Source organism: Rutidosis leptorrhynchoides, chromosome 1 (assembly GCF_046630445.1).
Source record: "Rutidosis leptorrhynchoides isolate AG116_Rl617_1_P2 chromosome 1, CSIRO_AGI_Rlap_v1, whole genome shotgun sequence".
NCBI lineage: Eukaryota > Viridiplantae > Streptophyta > Magnoliopsida > Asterales > Asteraceae > Rutidosis > Rutidosis leptorrhynchoides.
In genome coordinates, this window is record NC_092333.1 from 282,310,147 (window position 1) to 282,330,057 (window position 19,911).

The 19,911-nt window shown below is 33.2% G+C and overlaps 2 protein-coding genes across 2 annotated transcripts; both read left to right on the plus strand.

The window, feature by feature from the left end:
* The first annotated feature begins 465 nt into the window (after positions 1 to 465).
* LOC139898125 (uncharacterized) lies at positions 466 to 2,205 on the plus strand. Its single transcript, XM_071880837.1, has 4 exons — positions 466 to 715; positions 959 to 1,341; positions 1,630 to 1,759; positions 1,877 to 2,205. Exons 1-4 carry the CDS (start codon positions 466 to 468, stop codon positions 2,203 to 2,205), a joined length of 1,092 nt encoding a protein of 363 aa, XP_071736938.1.
* Positions 2,206 to 2,212: 7 nt separating this feature from the next.
* On the plus strand, positions 2,213 to 3,933 carry LOC139898134 (uncharacterized). The gene is made up of 3 exons (XM_071880847.1): positions 2,213 to 2,519; positions 3,029 to 3,422; positions 3,537 to 3,933. Exons 1-3 carry the CDS (start codon positions 2,213 to 2,215, stop codon positions 3,931 to 3,933), a joined length of 1,098 nt encoding a protein of 365 aa, XP_071736948.1.
* The last annotated feature ends 15,978 nt before the right edge of the window (positions 3,934 to 19,911 follow it).

Sequence of the window (19,911 nt, forward strand, 5' to 3'; positions counted from 1 at the left end):
TAGAATTGTTAAATTTTGTTAGTTTCGGAACTTTATACCCTTAGATATTGTTTAAATTTTGATATACTAAATTAGTTATATCTTAAATTTTAAGGACGAAATCATGTTTAGAGAGGTAGAGTTGTAATATTCAAAAAATATTTGCAAAAAAAAAAAAAAAAATGAGATAAGTGTCGTATCTAATAATTTGAGTTGTGTTGTATAATGTTTGATTTCGTGACGAAATCTTTTTAAGGGGAGTAGAGTTTTAATACCCGTAATTATAATAATTAAATAAACAAGTAAGAACATAGAATATATTTGATATATGTTAAAATGTGATCTAGTTTAACTGGAAAAGTGTTTACGTAATTGTAATTTAATATAAATATATTAAATTAAGAATAATTCTTAAATTAACTAACTAACTTAATAGATTAACAGAAAAATATCATGATGATAAATGTAGATATCTTATTTTGAGGAATGAGTCGGTTATGTGTATGTTTTCCACAAAAACCTAATGTTATTGCACTCCAGGAAACTAAAGCCGAAAAGATTTCGGAACTATGGGTGGAAAAGGTTTGGGGCTGTCATGATTTTAAATATGCTTTAAAAAAATCAAAGGGTAATTCGGGCGGCATTATTACGATATGGGACCATAATATGTTTAATGCTAACCTTGTTGTTGAGCGTGATTCCTTTATTGCGATAAAAGGATTTTGGAAAGATGTAGGTACCGAGCTCATTCTTTTGAACATTTATGGACCTCAAACTGATTCAGAAAAAAAAGGAAAATGTGGGATGATCTTAATGTATAATGAAATATGATGGTGTAATGTGGGCAATTTTTGTGGATTTTAACATTTTAACGAAGTTAGATTCTCTTCGGAAAGAAAGAACACGAATTTTTGTGAGGGAAGAGAAAAACTCTTCAATGACTTTATCAAAGATAACTCCTTACTTGATTTTCCATTAGGAGGAAGAACGTATACTCGTATTAGCGACAACGGAAGAAAATTCAGCAAACTCGATAGGTATCTTGTTTCAGAAAACCTCATAATTCAATGGCCGAATCTCAATGTCACAGTTTTGGACAAAAAACACACGGATCATTGTCCTCTTATTTTACAAGATGGTGATGTTGATTTTAGTCCTAAACCAGTCAAAGTTTTTGATGAATGGTTAAAGCAAGAAGATTCCTATGACATCATCAAATCAACTTGGAATAAAATAACCAACAGCGTTAAACTCTATTATATTTTCCGAGATAAGTTAAAGTTGGTCAAACAAGAACTACGAAAATGGTATTCGACTTCTCATGGAAAATTGAAAACGAAAATAGAAGATTTGACATGTGCGGTAAATGATTGGTAAAAGAAAGCCGAATTATCCGATCTAAACGATGAACAATACAACAAATGGATGAAAGATAAAGAAACCCTTCTTCAAAAAGAGAAAACGCAAATAGAAATGCTCAAGCAAAAAACGAGATTCAAATGGGCTTTGGAAGGAGATGAGAACAGCACAAATTTCCACTCTTATATTCGTTGAAGGAATCAGAAAAATAATATCCACGGTGTTAACATTGGCGGGGTATGGAACTCTAGTCCGTTAATTAGAAAAAATGAAGCTTTTAATTTTCTTCAGGGACTATTCCAGAAAAACACCTCGAAAGCTTGGATGCTTAATAGTTGGGACGGGCGAAAAATTAAATCAGAATCACCCGAAGCATTAGAGAACCGCTTTACAGAAACTGAAATATTAGAAGCTATCAAAGGTTTTGGTAGAAATATGGCACCGGGTCTGGATGGGTTCAATATCATGTTTTACATCAAAGTCCGGGACATAATCAAAGGCAATCTTCTTAATACTTTAAATTTTTTTTGGGAAACAGGAACCATTTCCAATGGTTGCAACGCCTCCTTCATCACGCTTATCCCAAAGGTCAATGATCCTCTCAATTTTTCTAATTATAGGCCTATTAGTCTCATCGGGAGTTATTATAAAATTCCCTCTAAAATTCTTGCAAACCGAAATAGAAAAATTATCCCGAGACTAATCGGTGATGAGCAAAGCGCCTTTATTTCTAGTAGGTACATACTAGATGGTGTCTTAATTGCTCTCGAGTCCATAGATGATCTCAAATCCACCAAACAAAAAAGTTTTATATTTAAAGTTGATTTTGAAAAGGCCTTCGATTGTCTAGATTGGGACTTTTCTTAGTTCCATAATGAATGCAGTGGGATTCGGGGCCAAATGGATCAAGTGGATTTTGTCATGTCTTAACTCGACTTCAATTTCGGTTTTAATTAATGGATCACCCATATACCAATTTTTCCCCAAAAGAGGTGTAAGGCAAGGAGATCCCCTATCTCCTTTTCTTTTCATCCTTGCGGTTGAAGGTTTAAACCAACTTTTAAAAAATGCGACAAAGAAAAAATTAATTAATGGTGTAGAGGTCGGAAACGATAAGGTTGTGGTGTCACATCTCCAATATGCAGATGACACCATTTTTTGGAAAATGGAACAAAATCGAGGTTAGAAATATTTTGAAATTACTCAAATGTTTTGAGGAACTTTCGGGTCTTAAAATCAATCTTAATAAAAGTAATGTTTATGGTATTGGAACTACTAACTCCGAATTAAATAGCTTGGCAACTTGGTTTAGTTGTAAGGAAGGCTCTCTCCAGTTTAATTACCTCGGCCTTCCCATTGGAGAAAACTTAAACTCACATAATACATGGTCTCTCATTTTTGAAAAGTTTAAAAAACGGTAAACAAATTGGAAAGCTAAATCCATCTCTTACGATGGTCGCCTCACACTCATTAAAGCAGTCCTAACTAGTCTTCCTTTATACTATTTCTCCCTTTTCAAAGCCCCGGTAAGTGTGATTAAAGAACTTGAAGGTCTTCGTCGTGATTTTTTTGGGGGGCTCTCATGACGAAAGGAAAATGGCTTGGGTCAAATGGGACCAAATTGTTCTACCCTAAGAATTTGGTGGCCTTAACAATTATTCATTAAACATTAAAAACCTTTCACTCCTAGCCAAATGGTGGTGGAGATTCCTCTTGGGTGAAAATGTCTTGCTGGTTCGTATCATTAAAAGTATCTATGGAAATGGGGGCGGGTTGGAGTGTACTCCTCCTTTGCCTGAAAACAAAATGAAAAAACTCTCGGGTCGTACTTGGTTTAACATTATTGAAATAGAAAACACCCTAACCAAGTTAGGGTGTAATCTTTCTAATTCTTTTGTCAAAGATGTAGGAATTGGTACGGATACTAGATTTTGGATTGACAAATGGCTAGGAGACGTTCCACTCAAAGATGCTTTTCCTAGACTTTTCAGACTTGAAACAACCAAAGATGTCTACATCGCTAATCGGAATATTGTCGCTTCAACCTCGCTGGATCTCACTTGGGATTGGACTGCCGAACCAAGGTGATGTACAGAAGATGAGCTATCTTCGCTAATAGCAACCATCAAACTTCACAACTTCTCAAACAAGTCATCATCTTCGTGGTCCTGGAAGTTCAATGCAAATGGACTGTTTAGCTCGAGCTCTATATCACAGTTACTTAATTCCCTTATCGCTGAAAGATTCCTGTCACCATCACATCCCGCTCAACCTACGGATCTTAACCCAATTATCCCGCAAGAAATTGGCATTTTCGTTTGGAGAGCAAAACAAAACAAACTACCCGTTAGGATGGCCATCGACAAAAAAGGTATTGATCTTCACTCTTTAAGGTGCCCGTTTTTTGATGACGATATAGAAACTCTCCATCACACGCTATTAACTTGCAGTTTCGCCAAAGACATTTGGGATAGAATTCGGAAATGGTGGAAAATTGGCCATTTGCCTCCTTCTAATGTATCCGAGATCGCCAAATGCTCAAATCCACCCTTATCCTCATATCTTGGCATAACCATTTGGCAAGCCGTGGTTTGAGTCACTTCATATCACATTTGGTCTCATAGAAATGCCCGAGCTTTCGGAAATAATTGCCTTAGCTCTTCAAAAATCATCGCGGATATTCAAAGCAAATGCTTCGAGTGGATAAATTGTCGTTGGAAAAAAGGCTCGTTGAATTAGCTAATGTGGATTACGAATCCTAAAAGTTTTGATGCAACTCACTCAAGAGTAGGTGTTGGTTAAGATTAATTTTTAGCTAAAACCATGACAGCACGCAGATATTCAACATTTCTTCAATATTTAGCTCCTTTTCCCCTATTAACATAATAGAGCATCCAAAGTTCATAATATTGACTAAAAACATCTAAATTATGATTGATAACATCAAAATACCTTTTTCTTTATTTTATTCAATTTTTGTATGTGAAAGTACTTAAAATGATCTTAAAGTACCAATATAACTCCTAAAAATGTGTGTAAAAATATGTATAATTTAGGAGTTATCAGTGCACAACTGTTCTTGTTTTAGCAGCTCTAATATTAATTTCAAATGTGTAGCATGATCACTTTCTGTTTTCAATTATATTAAAATGTCGTCTATAAAAATAATCACAAACTTATCGAGAACTGTCGACACACTCTATTCATTAAATCCATAAACACTGCTAGCGCGTTTGTTAATCCAAATGGCATAACCAGAAATTCATAGTGCCCATATTTTGTTCGAGATGCTGTTTTTGGTATGTCGATCTCTACAACTCGTACCTGATGATACCCTAAACGTAAATCAATCTTTGAAAACTAAGACGCACCTTGTAACTGATCGAATAAATCAACTATTCTACATAATGGATACTTATTCTTAATCGTTCTCTTGTTCAAATCACGGTAGTCTATACACATTCTAAGAGATCTAACATTCTTTTTCACAAACAAAACAGGAGTACCCCACGGCAAAGAACTTGGTCGAATAAATCCCATATCTAACAGTCCCGAGTTTGAGACATCATTTCTCGGATCTCTTACAGAGCTAATCTGTAAGGACCTTTTGCTACCGGCGTAGCACCTGATACCAAATCAATTTTATATTCTACTTCACGCACTGGTGGTAAACCTGGTAAATCATCCGGAAATAATTCCGAAAATTCTGACACGACTGGAATATCGGACACTTACTTCTTTTCCTTCTTAACATCAATCACTTAGGTTAAAAATGAATCACGTCTGTTGGATCCCTTGCATCAGTTGCTAGGATCTTTAGATCAAGGAACAAGCCTCGATTAGCAATTTGAGCATAAACATGAGATAAATGAGATGAACATGATGAATGTGAGATGAACAATGAACAAACACAAATAACCCAGTGATAATCAGTTGATTATAGTCACAATTAGTTACAATATCATTGATAAACAAATACATGAATGATTGAACTAATCTAGACTAATCACTTGGTCATTTCCGTGGTGGTTGTGATGACTCAGAAATTTCCGATCAAATTTAAACCTAATCTTTATATGTTTCCGACACGATAAACAAAGTCTATAATGTTGAAATATCAAAAACTTTGGAATGGATTACATGAATGCATTTACCCTTTGACCATTCCCGACGATTCACGAACAATTGTTGTAAATAAAGATGTATATATCAATAAGTATATATAAATTCTATATATGACTTTTAACTATATGGATATTGTAACATATTGGAAGATATAAATATTAAATATTCTGTATGTACCAAAATATAAAATATATGATATAATTATAAAATATTATAACATTTAATATTAATATATTAAATTGCAAGAGAAAAATATAGTTGTGTAGTAACATTAAAATTATTAATATTACTTTCATTATTATAAATATTAGTATTATTAGTATTATTATAGGTAGTATTATTGTAATTGGTATTATTATTTTTATATCAGTATTATTAAAAGTATTAATTGTATTTTTATTTGAATTATATAATTTATTATATCTAGTATTATAAGTAATGATATCATTACTATCATTTTTTTTCTTTATATTAAAATTTCCATTTGTATTATTATTTCTCTTTATTATTCTGATATTGTTATTATTATTATTTAATATTATTAATATTACTTGTATTATTATTATTATTATTATTATTATTATTATTCATTAAATATAAATTAGGAATCTAGATTACAAACAGATACAAGAACTCGATTGATTTTCAACATCAACTGTTTTAAATCTTTGTCTTTGTCTGGCAATTGGTACAATCGATTTCCATAAAGTTCATAATTCAACAAATTCAGTTGTGAGTCGTTTTCCAAATTTTTATTTTATTTATTTTGTGTACCTAATGAATCCCTTCTGTCTGCTCGATCTACAAGTCGCCTGTAAATGTCAATACAAAACAAAATTTAATCCTATTATTTTCACTAGCTTAACTTACTCAATTATCATCTTATAAACTAGTGAACAACCACATGCAATGTATTTTTCTCTTCTTTTCATGACCATAAACCGCCATCTATCTTTCTCTTCTCAATATCCTATTAAACTTCGTGAACCATTACCACCTTCACCACCATTCCATTTTTCTGTTTCCTTTCGAAACCACCTCCTTCACTCTTATTCTCTATCTATTATATATATATATATATATATATATATATATATATATATATATATATATATATATATATATATATATATGTATATACATACATACATACTGTAATGACCCGGACTTTTCCGATCGTTCTATACTTATGAGATTAATATTTACATAAATTAAACCTTACCAACATGATAAGCAATCCAAATTGTTGAGACTTATGTTTTTGAAAAGAGTTTTACACAACGTTTGACCGTCTAGTTTGACCGATGATATCACGAACTATACAATATATGATAATTATACATACATATTTAACATGATCTAAGGATGTTTTAATATCTCATTTTGTATTAATAACAAAAAGTCATAAGTATATTTTGAAACTACTAACTTAAGTTTTCAAAACAATAACCATACGTAACGTTATTTGACATAAATACTGATGATTTATAATGTTTATACATATATCGTATAAGTAAAGTATTTAATCATTTTTAAAGGGCTTTTATACATAAAACAATATAAGTATATTTACAAAAGATAGTTATATTTGAATTCTCGTTCCGTTTCCTCAATAATCCTATACGTATATCTAGGGTACTATACACAGCTTCTAGAAGTATTTACTATTGGTATATACCAATAGAAATCTTCAATTATTGGAATAATATGTCATTCATGACATAATAAATTTTAACTTATCTTAGATATTTTCACTAAAAACCAAATTTTCAAGCCTATAAATAAGCACCATTTCTAACTCATTTTTACACATTCATTTTCCAAATTTTACTTCCAATTTTCACACACACTTGCAAGAACTCTCTCAACTTTTATTTTACTACTTCTTTCCAGCAACTTTACATTTTAAACTTGAGGTAAAAACTCTACTTCAACTCTTTTTCAATTCATATATTTAAAGCTATATATATAAGAGTTTATAAACTAGAACATAGTTTGAATGATTTCAAACTTGTTCGCAAACTAAATAGATCCTTCCAACTTAACTTTTAAAATACTTCAAGACCTGTAACATATCTTAATTATATGCTAACTTAACAAAGTATAACTTGGTTTTTCAAAGAACACCTTAAAAACTGAATTTACGACGTCGGAGTGCAACCGGGGGCTGTTTTGGGTTGGATAATTAAAAACCATCTTAAACTTTGAATTGGAGGTTTATTTTCTGGAAAAATGATTTTTACTATGAATATGATAACACATAAAAATTTCATGATTTAACTCAAAGTATAAGTATTTTTAGAAAAATAATCATTTGAGGTTGTTTACATGATGGAAAATGATTAACTTCATAAGTTTCACTAAAGTTTGACCTATGCCGTGTGATTTTGAATACAAACTAAGGTATTTACAGTTCATAGTCTTAAAGAGGGACTCGATCCAAGGAGATGGCAAGTTGAATCAACGAAAACGGAGTTGTAACGAAGAAACTATGACCGAAACAAAATCGGATATCCAAGACTAGTTTAGCCACGAAAATAATTGGGAAAAAATTAAATAAATCACATCTTTTTAAGTTAACATGATATTTTATATATATGTACTTATAATTCAATTTTATATGGTTCAGGATCACCCGTAAACAACACGAGAAGATTAATCATAAGATCCCATGATTGTACGCAACACGTCATTTGACAACACCGGTACTTTATGTACGCAACACGTCATTTGACAACACCGGTACCATGGGTCAAGATTAATCTCGACCAATACATATACGATGGGGTTTTATTTATTTCGTTGGGGGTTTTATTTATTTCATTGCGGGTATATTAAACATCTAAAAATGAACCATTAAATTGAATTACTAACAACGAACTGCTAACTACGGACTAAGGAATTATTCAAAGTATTAAAAGTATAACAAGTATATATATGTGACGTTTGTTTAAAAAGAAAAGGTATTGATATATTATATATGGATAGGTTCGTGATATCAACCGGAGACCAAGTCAAATTATATATATCTTCAAGACAACAGTGAGTATATAGTCCCACTTTTAAACTCTAAATATTTCGGGATGAGAATACATGTATTTTTGTTTTACGTTATGGACACAAGTAACTGAAAATATATTCTACGTTGAGTTGTACCACTGGCATACTTCCCTGTAGCTTGGTAACTAATATTTACAGCGGTATTGTAAACGCGAATCCTGTTGATAGATCTATCGGGCCTGACAACCCCAACCGGACTGGACGACCAGTATTCAACGGTTGCACAGTACTTCGTTTCGTGACGACACTTGGTACGGTGTAGTAAGATTTCATAATAAAGGGAATATGCGACGTGATTAAATGTTAAGTATGGTTACCAAGTGCTCAACCACTTAGAATATTTTTATTAAACTGTTATATACGAAATCTTGTGGTCTATATATATATATATATATTGCTGCCGGCATTAAACCTATATCTCACCAACTTTATGTTGACCTTTTAAAACATGTCTATTCTCAGGTGATTACTAAAGCTTCCGCTGCATTATGTTGAATTTGAGCAGGGTACGCATATTTGTGTCAAAAATAAAACTGCATACCCAAGGATTTGTGTTGTAAAATATGCTCGAAATCGTGTTGTTATCATTATATGTAAAGTTTGTAAGTCGAAGATTATCGTTAAACGATAATCATCTTTTTATTGTCTAAAGCTTGTAACAAAAATAATGGTTATGGTTTGTAATGTATAATATATGCAGTTTCTCTTTTAAAAATGTCGCATATAGAGGTCAATACCTCGCAATGAAATCATACGTTATCTAACACGTTCTTATGGTTAAGGACGGGTTATGACATGTGGTATCAGAGCGGTGGTCTTAGCGAACCAGGTTTACATTAGTGTGTCTAACTGATAAGTCGTTAGGATACATTAGTAAGTCTGGACTTTGACCGGGTCTGATTTAAAAACCATTGCTTATCATTGTTGGTTAAAATTTATATGTAAATATTATGTAGTACTAATGGGTTAGTTGTTGTGTGATAGATGTCGGGCTCAAAACTTGTTATCACATTCAGCGACTCCGAACCAGAATCTTCAGATGGTGTTCCAGTCATTAACCTATCCGATGACGAAAATAATATCTTTGGGGAAGACTCACAAATTCCGGATGAACCGACTATAGAGAACCCGGAAAGTGAACCCGAGGAGGAAAGTGAACCCGAGGAGGAAAGTGAACCTGAGGAGGAAAGTGAACCCGAGGAAGAAATACAGGAAATTACAAAAGAAGAGTTCAAACTAGGAAAGAAACGAAAGGCTAATGAATTAGAAAATTCAAATCCTGAGTTTAATAAGGATGATGTGGCACCAACTCCACTAGACACTACCACCCCTATTCCCGCTATTCCTATTCGTTCTATCCCGGCATCCAGTTCTTCAGTCCCACAGCCAAAATATAGGCAGACAGCTAGGATAAGCGTTAGGCCATTCCTTGAACCTAAACGTCCTAGAAAATAGACCAAACGATGCGCTGCCGTATTAAACCATGGGATCATATAATGTTTTGTATAATATTATTAGTGTGGTTTGCTTAATGTTCGATATAAGATAAGCATATGTAAAATAGTGAAGTGTGAAATGCAATAATTTTCCATGGTTAAGTATTATTTAGATGGTAGTAATTGATTCTGTACTAAGCTATTAAGTATGGACATTAACGGGTAGGTACTACCCTAGATATAATTATAAAACGCTAATAAGAAGAAAAGGCTTTTATAATAATACCTGGTTCATATTATTAATAAGCTATAATGTACTGTAAATATACACTACATCTATAATATTCCATGTGAATAATTATTTTCTTTTCATTCTTATAGAAGAATATGGCGCGATTGAACCGAATGATGGAACAAGAAATCCAGGAACTCATCAATCAACGAGTGAACGACAGAATGTTATGGGTCGAGGCTACAAGAGGTGCTGCAGTTAACCCAAATCCTCGTGTGGGGTGCACTTACAAAACTTTTCAAGCTTGCAAGCCCTCATCATTCAGTGGAACAGAAGGACCAATCGGTTTAACCCGGTGGATAGAAAAGATGGAGACTGTGTTTAAAATCAGTGGTTGTGTTGAAAAGGACATGACCAAGTATGCATCGTGCACTTTACAAGATAGTGCACTCACGTGGTGGAAAAATTATGTGAAGGCTGTAGGAGGAGATGTAGCTTATGATACTCCGTGGGAAGAATTCAAAACAATGTTAATCAACGAATATTGTCCAAGGAACGAGGTTAGGAAGTTGGAAGATGAGTTACGAAGTCTGAAGGTTATTGGTACTGAAATCACCAACTACAATCAGCGATTCATGGAATTAGTTTTGCTATGTCCTGAATTGGTTCCAACCGAAGAACGGAAGATTGAAATGTACAAAGATGGTTTGCCCAAAAAGGTCAAGGCAAACGTTACAGCATCGAAACCTAAGACAATTCATGAAGCTATAACCATGGCAAACGAGCTAATGGATCAGGTCATCATGGATAAGAAAGCATCCAATACTGATGTGAAGGTATCAGGTAACAAAAGAAAGTGGAATGGAAATTATGATCGAGGTAACCAACAACAATCTTTTAAGAAACAAGAAACCATACAAGGTGCAGGTGGTGGTTCAAGCTTTGGTTACAAAGGACAAAATCCTTTATGCAACCGATGCCACAAACATCACTCTGGCTACTGTAATGTGGTATGCAACAAATGTAATCGAAAGGGTCATCTTGCTGAAGATTGTAGGGCTCTCGTTACAAATACAAATGGTACCAAGACTCCTGCCACCAATGCAAATAGAACTGCTTTGGCTACCATTACTTGTTATGGGTGTGGAAAACAAGGTCACTATAAGAGCCAGTGTCCGAATCCAGAGAAGAATAATGGATCTGCACGTGGAAGAGCATTTGTTATTAATGCTAGAGAGGCGTGTGAAGACCCGGAGCTTGTTACGGGTACGTTTACCATTAATAACTTATCCGCATCTATTATATTTGATACTGGTGCCGATAGAAGTTACGTGAGTAGAGGCTTTTACGCTAAATTGAATTGTTCATCATTACCTCTAGATGCTAAGTACATGATTGAGTTAGCTAATGGTAAACTAATTAAAGCCGATAAAATTTGCCGTGATTGTAAAATAAATTTAGCCGGAGAAACATTTAAAATTGACTTAATACCCGTAGAATTAGGAAGTTTTGATGTAATAGTCGGCATGGACTGGATGTCCAAAGTAGGAGCTGAAGTTGTGTGTGCCAAGAAGGCAATTCGCATTCCTTGTAAGGATAGAATGCCGGTGATGATTTATGGAGAGAAGGGTAACTCAAAGCTAAAACTCATTAGTTATTTGAAAGCTCAAAAGTGCTTGAAGAAAGGGTGCTATGCTATCTTAGCACATGTTAATAAAGTCAAAAAGAAAGAAAAAGAGAAGTGCATCAACGACGTGCCTGTGGCAAGAGATTTTCCTGAAGTTTTTCCGGAAGAGTTGCCGGGATTACCTCCATTTAGATCTGTAGAATTTCAAATAGATTTAGTACCAGGAGCCGCACCAGTGGCTCGTGCTCCATATAGACTTGCACCATCCGAGTTAAAAGAACTTCAGAGTCAGTTAAAAGAATTACTGGATCATGGATTCATACGACCAAGTACTTCACCGTGGGGAGCTCCGATTCTATTTGTTAAAAAGAAAGATGGATCTTTTAGGATGTGTATAGATTATCGTGAATTAAATAAGTTAACTATCAAGAATCGGTATCCACTACCGAGAATTGACGACTTATTTGATCAACTCCAAGGATCATGTGTGTACTCAAAAATTGACTTAAGGTCGGGCTATCATCAATTACGTGTCAAAGAAGAAGATATACCGAAAACTGCTTTTCGGACACGTTATGGTCATTACGAATTTTTGGTCATGCCGTTTGGGTTGACAAATGCGCCAGCTGTATTCATGGACCTCATGAATCGAGTTTGTAGTCCATATTTAGATAAGTTTGTTATCGTTTTCATTGATGATATTCTTATCTATTCCAAGAGTGAGCAAGAGCATGAACAGCATTTAAGGTTGATATTAGAGTTATTGAGAAAAGAACAGCTATATGCTAAATTTTCTAAATGTGCTTTCTGGTTGAAAGAAGTGCAATTTCTTGGCCACGTTGTTAGTAGCAAAGGAATTCAGGTTGATCCAGCAAAAATTGAAGCCATTGAAAAATGGGAGACTCCTAAGACACCAATGCAGATACGCCAATTTTTGGGTTTAGCCGGTTATTATAGAAGGTTTATTCAAGATTTTTCCCGAATAGCTAAGCCGTTGACAGCATTAACGCAAAAAGGGAAGAAATACGAATGGACCTCGGAGCAGGAGAACGCATTTCAATTACTGAAGAAGAAGTTAACTACGGCGCCTATTTTATCGTTACCTGAAGGGAACGATGATTTTGAAATATATTGTGACGCTTCGCGACAAGGTTTTGGTTGCGTTCTTATGCAACGGAAGAGAGTTATTGCATACGCATCTCGACAATTGAAGATTCACGAGCGGAATTATACGACGCATGATCTAGAACTGGGAGCAGTTGTGTTTGCACTGAAGATGTGGAGACACTATTTGTATGGGGTTAAATTCACTGTGTTTACTGATCATAAAAGCCTTCAACATATTTTTGATCAGAAACAATTGAACATGAGGCAACGTAGGTGGGTCGAGTTAATAAACGACTATGATTGTGAAATTCGTTATCATCCCGGGAAGGCGAACGTGGTGGCCGATGCTTTAAGCAGAAAGGAACGAGAACCAATTCGAGTTCGAGCGATGAACATAAAAATTCGCATGAATCTCAACTCACAAATCAAAGAAGTTCAACAAGAAGCACTTACTAAAGAAAATATAGGAAATGAAATAATGAAGAAGTATGAGAAGCAACTCGTTATGCGGGAAGATGGAATTCGATATTTTGCAAATCGTATTTGGGTACCGAAGTTGGGTGGATTAAGGAAGTTGATATTGAACGAGGCACATAAGACAAGATATTCGATACATCCTGGAGTTGGAAAGATGTACCAAGATCTTAAGACGCATTATTGGTGGCCTAATTTGAAGACAGACGTTGCAACATATGTTGGGGAATGTTTAACTTGTTCCAAAGTCAAAGCAGAACACCAGAAGCCGTCAGGGTTACTTCAACAACCAGAAATTCCAGAATGGAAATGGGACGGTATTACCATGGATTTCATCACGAAGTTACCAAAGACTGCCTGGGGATACGACACCATTTGGGTGATTGTTGATCGTCTTACCAAATCTGCACATTTCTTGCCTATAAAGGAAACGGATAGAATGGAGAAACTATTACGATTGTATATAAAGGAAATTGTTTCAAGGCATGGAATACCTATTTCCATTATATCCGATCGTGATAGTAGATTTACCTCAAAATTATGGCAATCACTACAGGAGGCACTAGGAACTCGTTTGGATATGAGTACCGTATATCATCCGCAAACCGACGGGCAGAGTGAAAGAACGATTCAGACTCTCGAAGACATGCTCAGGGCATGTGTGATCGACTTTGGAAACGGATGGGATAAGTATTTACCGTTAGCAGAATTCTCGTATAATAATAGTTATCATGCGAGCATTAAAGCTGCACCATTCGAAGCATTGTATGGAAGGAAGTGTAGATCTCCTATCTGTTGGAATGAAGTAGGAGATCGACAATTAACTGGTCCCGAGATCATACACGAAACGACTGAGAAGATAGTACAAATTAAGGAGAGATTGAAAACAGCCCGTAGTCGCCAAAAGAGCTACGCCGATGTCCGAAGGAAACCATTAGAGTTTCAGATCGGTGACATGGTTATGCTAAAGGTGTCACCTTGGAAAGGTGTGATACGTTTCGGTAAAAGAGGTAAACTGAACCCAAGATATGTAGGCCCGTTCAAGATCATTGAACGCATTGGACCGGTAGCTTATCGACTCGAGTTACCGCAACAACTCGCCGGAGTACATAATACATTCCACGTTTCGAATCTTAAGAAGTGTCTTGCAAAGGAAGACCTCACCATTCCTCTTGAAGAAATCCATGTCGACGAGAAACTACAATTCGTCGAAGAACCAATCGAAATCATGGACCTTGAAGTTAAACAGCTCAAGCAGAGCAACATACCGATCGTCAAGGTTCGTTGGAGTGCTAGAAGAGGTCCCGAGTTTACTTGGGAACGAGAGGACCAGATGAAACAAAAGTATCCACACTTGTTTCTCGATGACGCAAAATAGGTACAATTTTAAAATTTCGGGACGAAATTTATTTAACGGGTAGGTACTGTAATGACCCGGACTTTTCCGATCGTTCTATACTTATGAGATTAATATTTACATAAATTAAACCTTACCAACATGATAAGCAATCCAAATTGTTGAGACTTATGTTTTTGAAAAGAGTTTTACACAACGTTTGACCGTCTAGTTTGACCGATGATATCACGAACTATACAATATATGATAATTATACATACATATTTAACATGATCTAAGGATGTTTTAATATCTCATTTTGTATTAATAACAAAAAGTCATAAGTATATTTTGAAACTACTAACTTAAGTTTTCAAAACAATAACCATACGTAACGTTATTTGACATAAATACTGATGATTTATAATGTTTATACATATATCGTATAAGTAAAGTATTTAATCATTTTTAAAGGGCTTTTATACATAAAACAATATAAGTATATTTACAAAAGATAGTTATATTTGAATTCTCGTTCCGTTTCCTCAATAATCCTATACGTATATCTAGGGTACTATACACAGCTTCTAGAAGTATTTACTATTGGTATATACCAATAGAAATCTTCAATTATTGGAATAATATGTCATTCATGACATAATAAATTTTAACTTATCTTAGATATTTTCACTAAAAACCAAATTTTCAAGCCTATAAATAAGCACCATTTCTAACTCATTTTTACACATTCATTTTCCAAATTTTACTTCCAATTTTCACACACACTTGCAAGAACTCTCTCAACTTTTATTTTACTACTTCTTTCCAGCAACTTTACATTTTAAACTTGAGGTAAAAACTCTACTTCAACTCTTTTTCAATTCATATATTTAAAGCTATATATATAAGAGTTTATAAACTAGAACATAGTTTGAATGATTTCAAACTTGTTCGCAAACTAAATAGATCCTTCCAACTTAACTTTTAAAATACTTCAAGACCTGTAACATATCTTAATTATATGCTAACTTAACAAAGTATAACTTGGTTTTTCAAAGAACACCTTAAAAACTGAATTTACGACGTCGGAGTGCAACCGGGGGCTGTTTTGGGTTGGATAATTAAAAACCATCTTAAACTTTGAATTGGAGGTTTATTTTCTGGAAAAATGATTTTTACTATGAATATGATAACACATAAAAATTTCATGATTTAACTCAAAGTATAAGTATTTTTAGAAAAATAATCATTTGAGGTTGTTTACATGATGGAAAATGATTAACTTCATAAGTTTCACTAAAGTTTGACCTATGCCGTGTGATTTTGAATACAAACTAAGGTATTTACAGTTCATAGTCTTAAAGAGGGACTCGATCCAAGGAGATGGCAAGTTGAATCAACGAAAACGGAGTTGTAACGAAGAAACTATGACCGAAACAAAATCGGATATCCAAGACTAGTTTAGCCACGAAAATAATTGGGAAAAAATTAAATAAATCACATCTTTTTAAGTTAACATGATATTTTATATATATGTACTTATAATTCAATTTTATATGGTTCAGGATCACCCGTAAACAACACGAGAAGATTAATCATAAGATCCCATGATTGTACGCAACACGTCATTTGACAACACCGGTACTTTATGTACGCAACACGTCATTTGACAACACCGGTACCATGTTCAAGATTAATCTCGACCAATACATATACGATGGGGTTTTATTTATTTCGTTGGGGGTTTTATTTATTTCATTGCGGGTATATTAAACATCTAAAAATGAACCATTAAATTGAATTACTAACAACGAACTGCTAACTACGGACTAAGGAATTATTCAAAGTATTAAAAGTATAACAAGTATATATATGTGACGTTTGTTTAAAAAGAAAAGGTATTGATATATTATATATGGATAGGTTCGTGATATCAACCGGAGACCAAGTCAAATTATATATATCTTCAAGACAACAGTGAGTATATAGTCCCACTTTTAAACTCTAAATATTTCGGGACGAGAATACATGTATTTTTGTTTTACGTTATGGACACAAGTAACTGAAAATATATTCTACGTTGAGTTGTACCACTGGCATACTTCCCTGTAGCTTGGTAACTAATATTTACAGCGGTATTGTAAACGCGAATCCTGTTGATAGATCTATCGGGCCTGACAACCCCAACCGGACTGGACGACCAGTATTCAACGGTTGCACAGTACTTCGTTTCGTGACGACACTTGGTACGGTGTAGTAAGATTTCATAATAAAGGGAATATGCGACGTGATTAAATGTTAAGTATGGTTACCAAGTGCTCAACCACTTAGAATATTTTTATTAAACTGTTTATATACGAAATCTTGTGGTCTATATATATATATATTGCTGCCGGCATTAAACCTATATCTCACCAACTTTATGTTGACCTTTTAAAACATGTCTATTCTCAGGTGATTACTAAAGCTTCCGCTGCATTATGTTGAATTTGAGCAGGGTACGCATATTTGTGTCAAAAATAAAACTGCATACCCAAGGATTTGTGTTGTAAAATATGCTCGAAATCGTGTTGTTATCATTATATGTAAAGTTTGTAAGTCGAAGATTATCGCTAAACGATAATCATCTTTTTATTGTCTAAAGCTTGTAACAAAAATAATGGTTATGGTTTGTAATGTATAATATATGCAGTTTCTCTTTTAAAAATGTCGCATATAGAGGTCAATACCTCGCAATGAAATCATACGTTATCTAACACGTTCTTATGGTTAAGGACGGGTTATGACACATACATACATATATATATATATATATGTATATATGTATGTATATATACATATATGTATGTATGTATGTATGTATGTATATATATATATATATATATATATATATATATATATATATATATATATATATGTATATATATATATATATATTTTGTTTTTTTTTGTTTGACCGAGACATATGCTGTTACTGTTAAGGTGATCCTTATATGCTAATTAAGGGGACAAGATGATACAAAGTGGTTAGAGGTGTTCTACTTTTCGGTTTTAAAAACAAAAAGGGTTGTAGCACTATGATAATCCATGAGTATCCTAAGAATATGTGTGGATACAGTACACTATTTTTTTTAACCGTTCCATTAAAAATAAGCCACAATGATGACTTCCTTTTTCTTTTTCTCAATCTATGATACACGACAATAATGATTATGCAAGTTGATAGTAAAGGACGCGAAGTAGAGAAAATGATACGTGGTTATTCTTCTTTTGGCCAACAAATAATAATCAAACAAGTAACCAACCCCACACTTACCCATCCACTTGCAATGCTACATTTTTGTTTACTTCTGTTTCGAATGTACGATGATCTAGTTGGGCCGTATGTTCAATGTTTTGTTTTCGCAAACTACCACTACTATGGTTAGAATCCTGTATCTGTTTCGATTCGTAACCAACCCAAACACCTTTTTGTAAACTAATATTGGGCCATTAAATACTAGATGAGCCTGTGAGGCAATTTGGGCTGAGATCTTGTTCTTTTGATTGGGCCGAGATCGTGTTCGTTCGTTGGACCGTAAACCTTGTTTTTATAATTAGGCTTTATGATTATACTACCATTAAGTTGATGATGGTCATGTTAATAAATTGACACATGAAATAATGAAAATGATGATGATGAAATTAAGAAGAAGAAAAGGAAATTAGTTAAAGGTTTAATGGATTTAAGTTGTAAAATAAAACAGAAGTGATCGAGTAGAGTAATGGTTGGACGTGGGGGTTGTTATCGAGAGGTCACAGGTTCAATTATGGTATTTGTCATTTTTTTAAGAGGAGAAATAGAAAAAGAAAGGAAGGGTTAAACAAATTGGGATGTGGAATTAATCAGAAAAAGCAAGGATAGCGGAATGGTTTAAGGTGTTTATGGGTTAGCGGGAGGTCGCAGGATCAAACCCGGACTTGGGCATTGTTGTTAGGGCTACTTCCTTGAGGTAGTTATTTATCTTTTATTATTATTATTATTATTATTATTATTATTATTATTATTATTATTATTATTATTATTATTATTATTATTATTATTATTATTATTATTATTATTATTATTATTATTATTATTATTATTATTATTATTATAGTATTATTATTATTGTTACTATTATTAGTATGATTACGAACATGTTAAATAAACATCTTTATTATAAAGATAGTAATAAAAGTTGTTGTGGTAACATTTGGTAAATAGTTATGAAATTATATACACATACATTTATGAATATGACTATAATTATTAACACTGTCGTTAGTATCGTTATTATCACTACAAGCATTATTAAAACTACTATCACTATTTTTATGATTATAATAACTAACACTAAAATATTTTAATTTAAAATATTAACATTTATAACTTATTTTTTTTAATAATATTAAGTTTTAATACATTATATAAAATTTTAAACATTAATGTATAATAATAAATGACATATAATATATACATACATATTCTAAATAAAACACTTTAATAAAGAAGTTGATATTTAAACAATAATTATTTACTTAAAATATATAAAATAGTTATAATTAATAATATAGCATATGAATTATTAATAAAACAAGTATATTAATAAGATTAATACACAAATTTTTGTTCGGTTACAATTGTGTGTTTTAATATATAAATGAATGATATAGGTTCGTGAATCCGAGGTCAACCCTGCATTGTTCATTCGTTCAATATAGTCATATGTATTTTTACTACAAAATACATTAGGTGAGTTTCATTACTCCCTTTTTAAATGCTTTTGCAATATATATTTTTGGGACTGAGAATACATGCGCTGTTTTTATAAATGTTTTACAAAATAGACACAAGTAATCAAAACTACATTATATGGTTGAATGATCGAAGCCGAATATGCCCCTTTTGCTTGGTAACCTAAGAATTAGTAAACCGATCTACTAATTGACGCGAATCCTAAAGATAGATCTATTGGGCCTAACGAACCCCATCCAAAGTACCAGATGCTTTAGTACTTCGATGTTGTTTTATATCATGTCCGAAGGATTTCCCGGAATGATAGGGGATATTCTTATATGCATCTTGTTAATGTCAGTTACCAGGTGTTCAATCCATATGAATGATATATTTGTCTCTATGCATGGGACGTATATT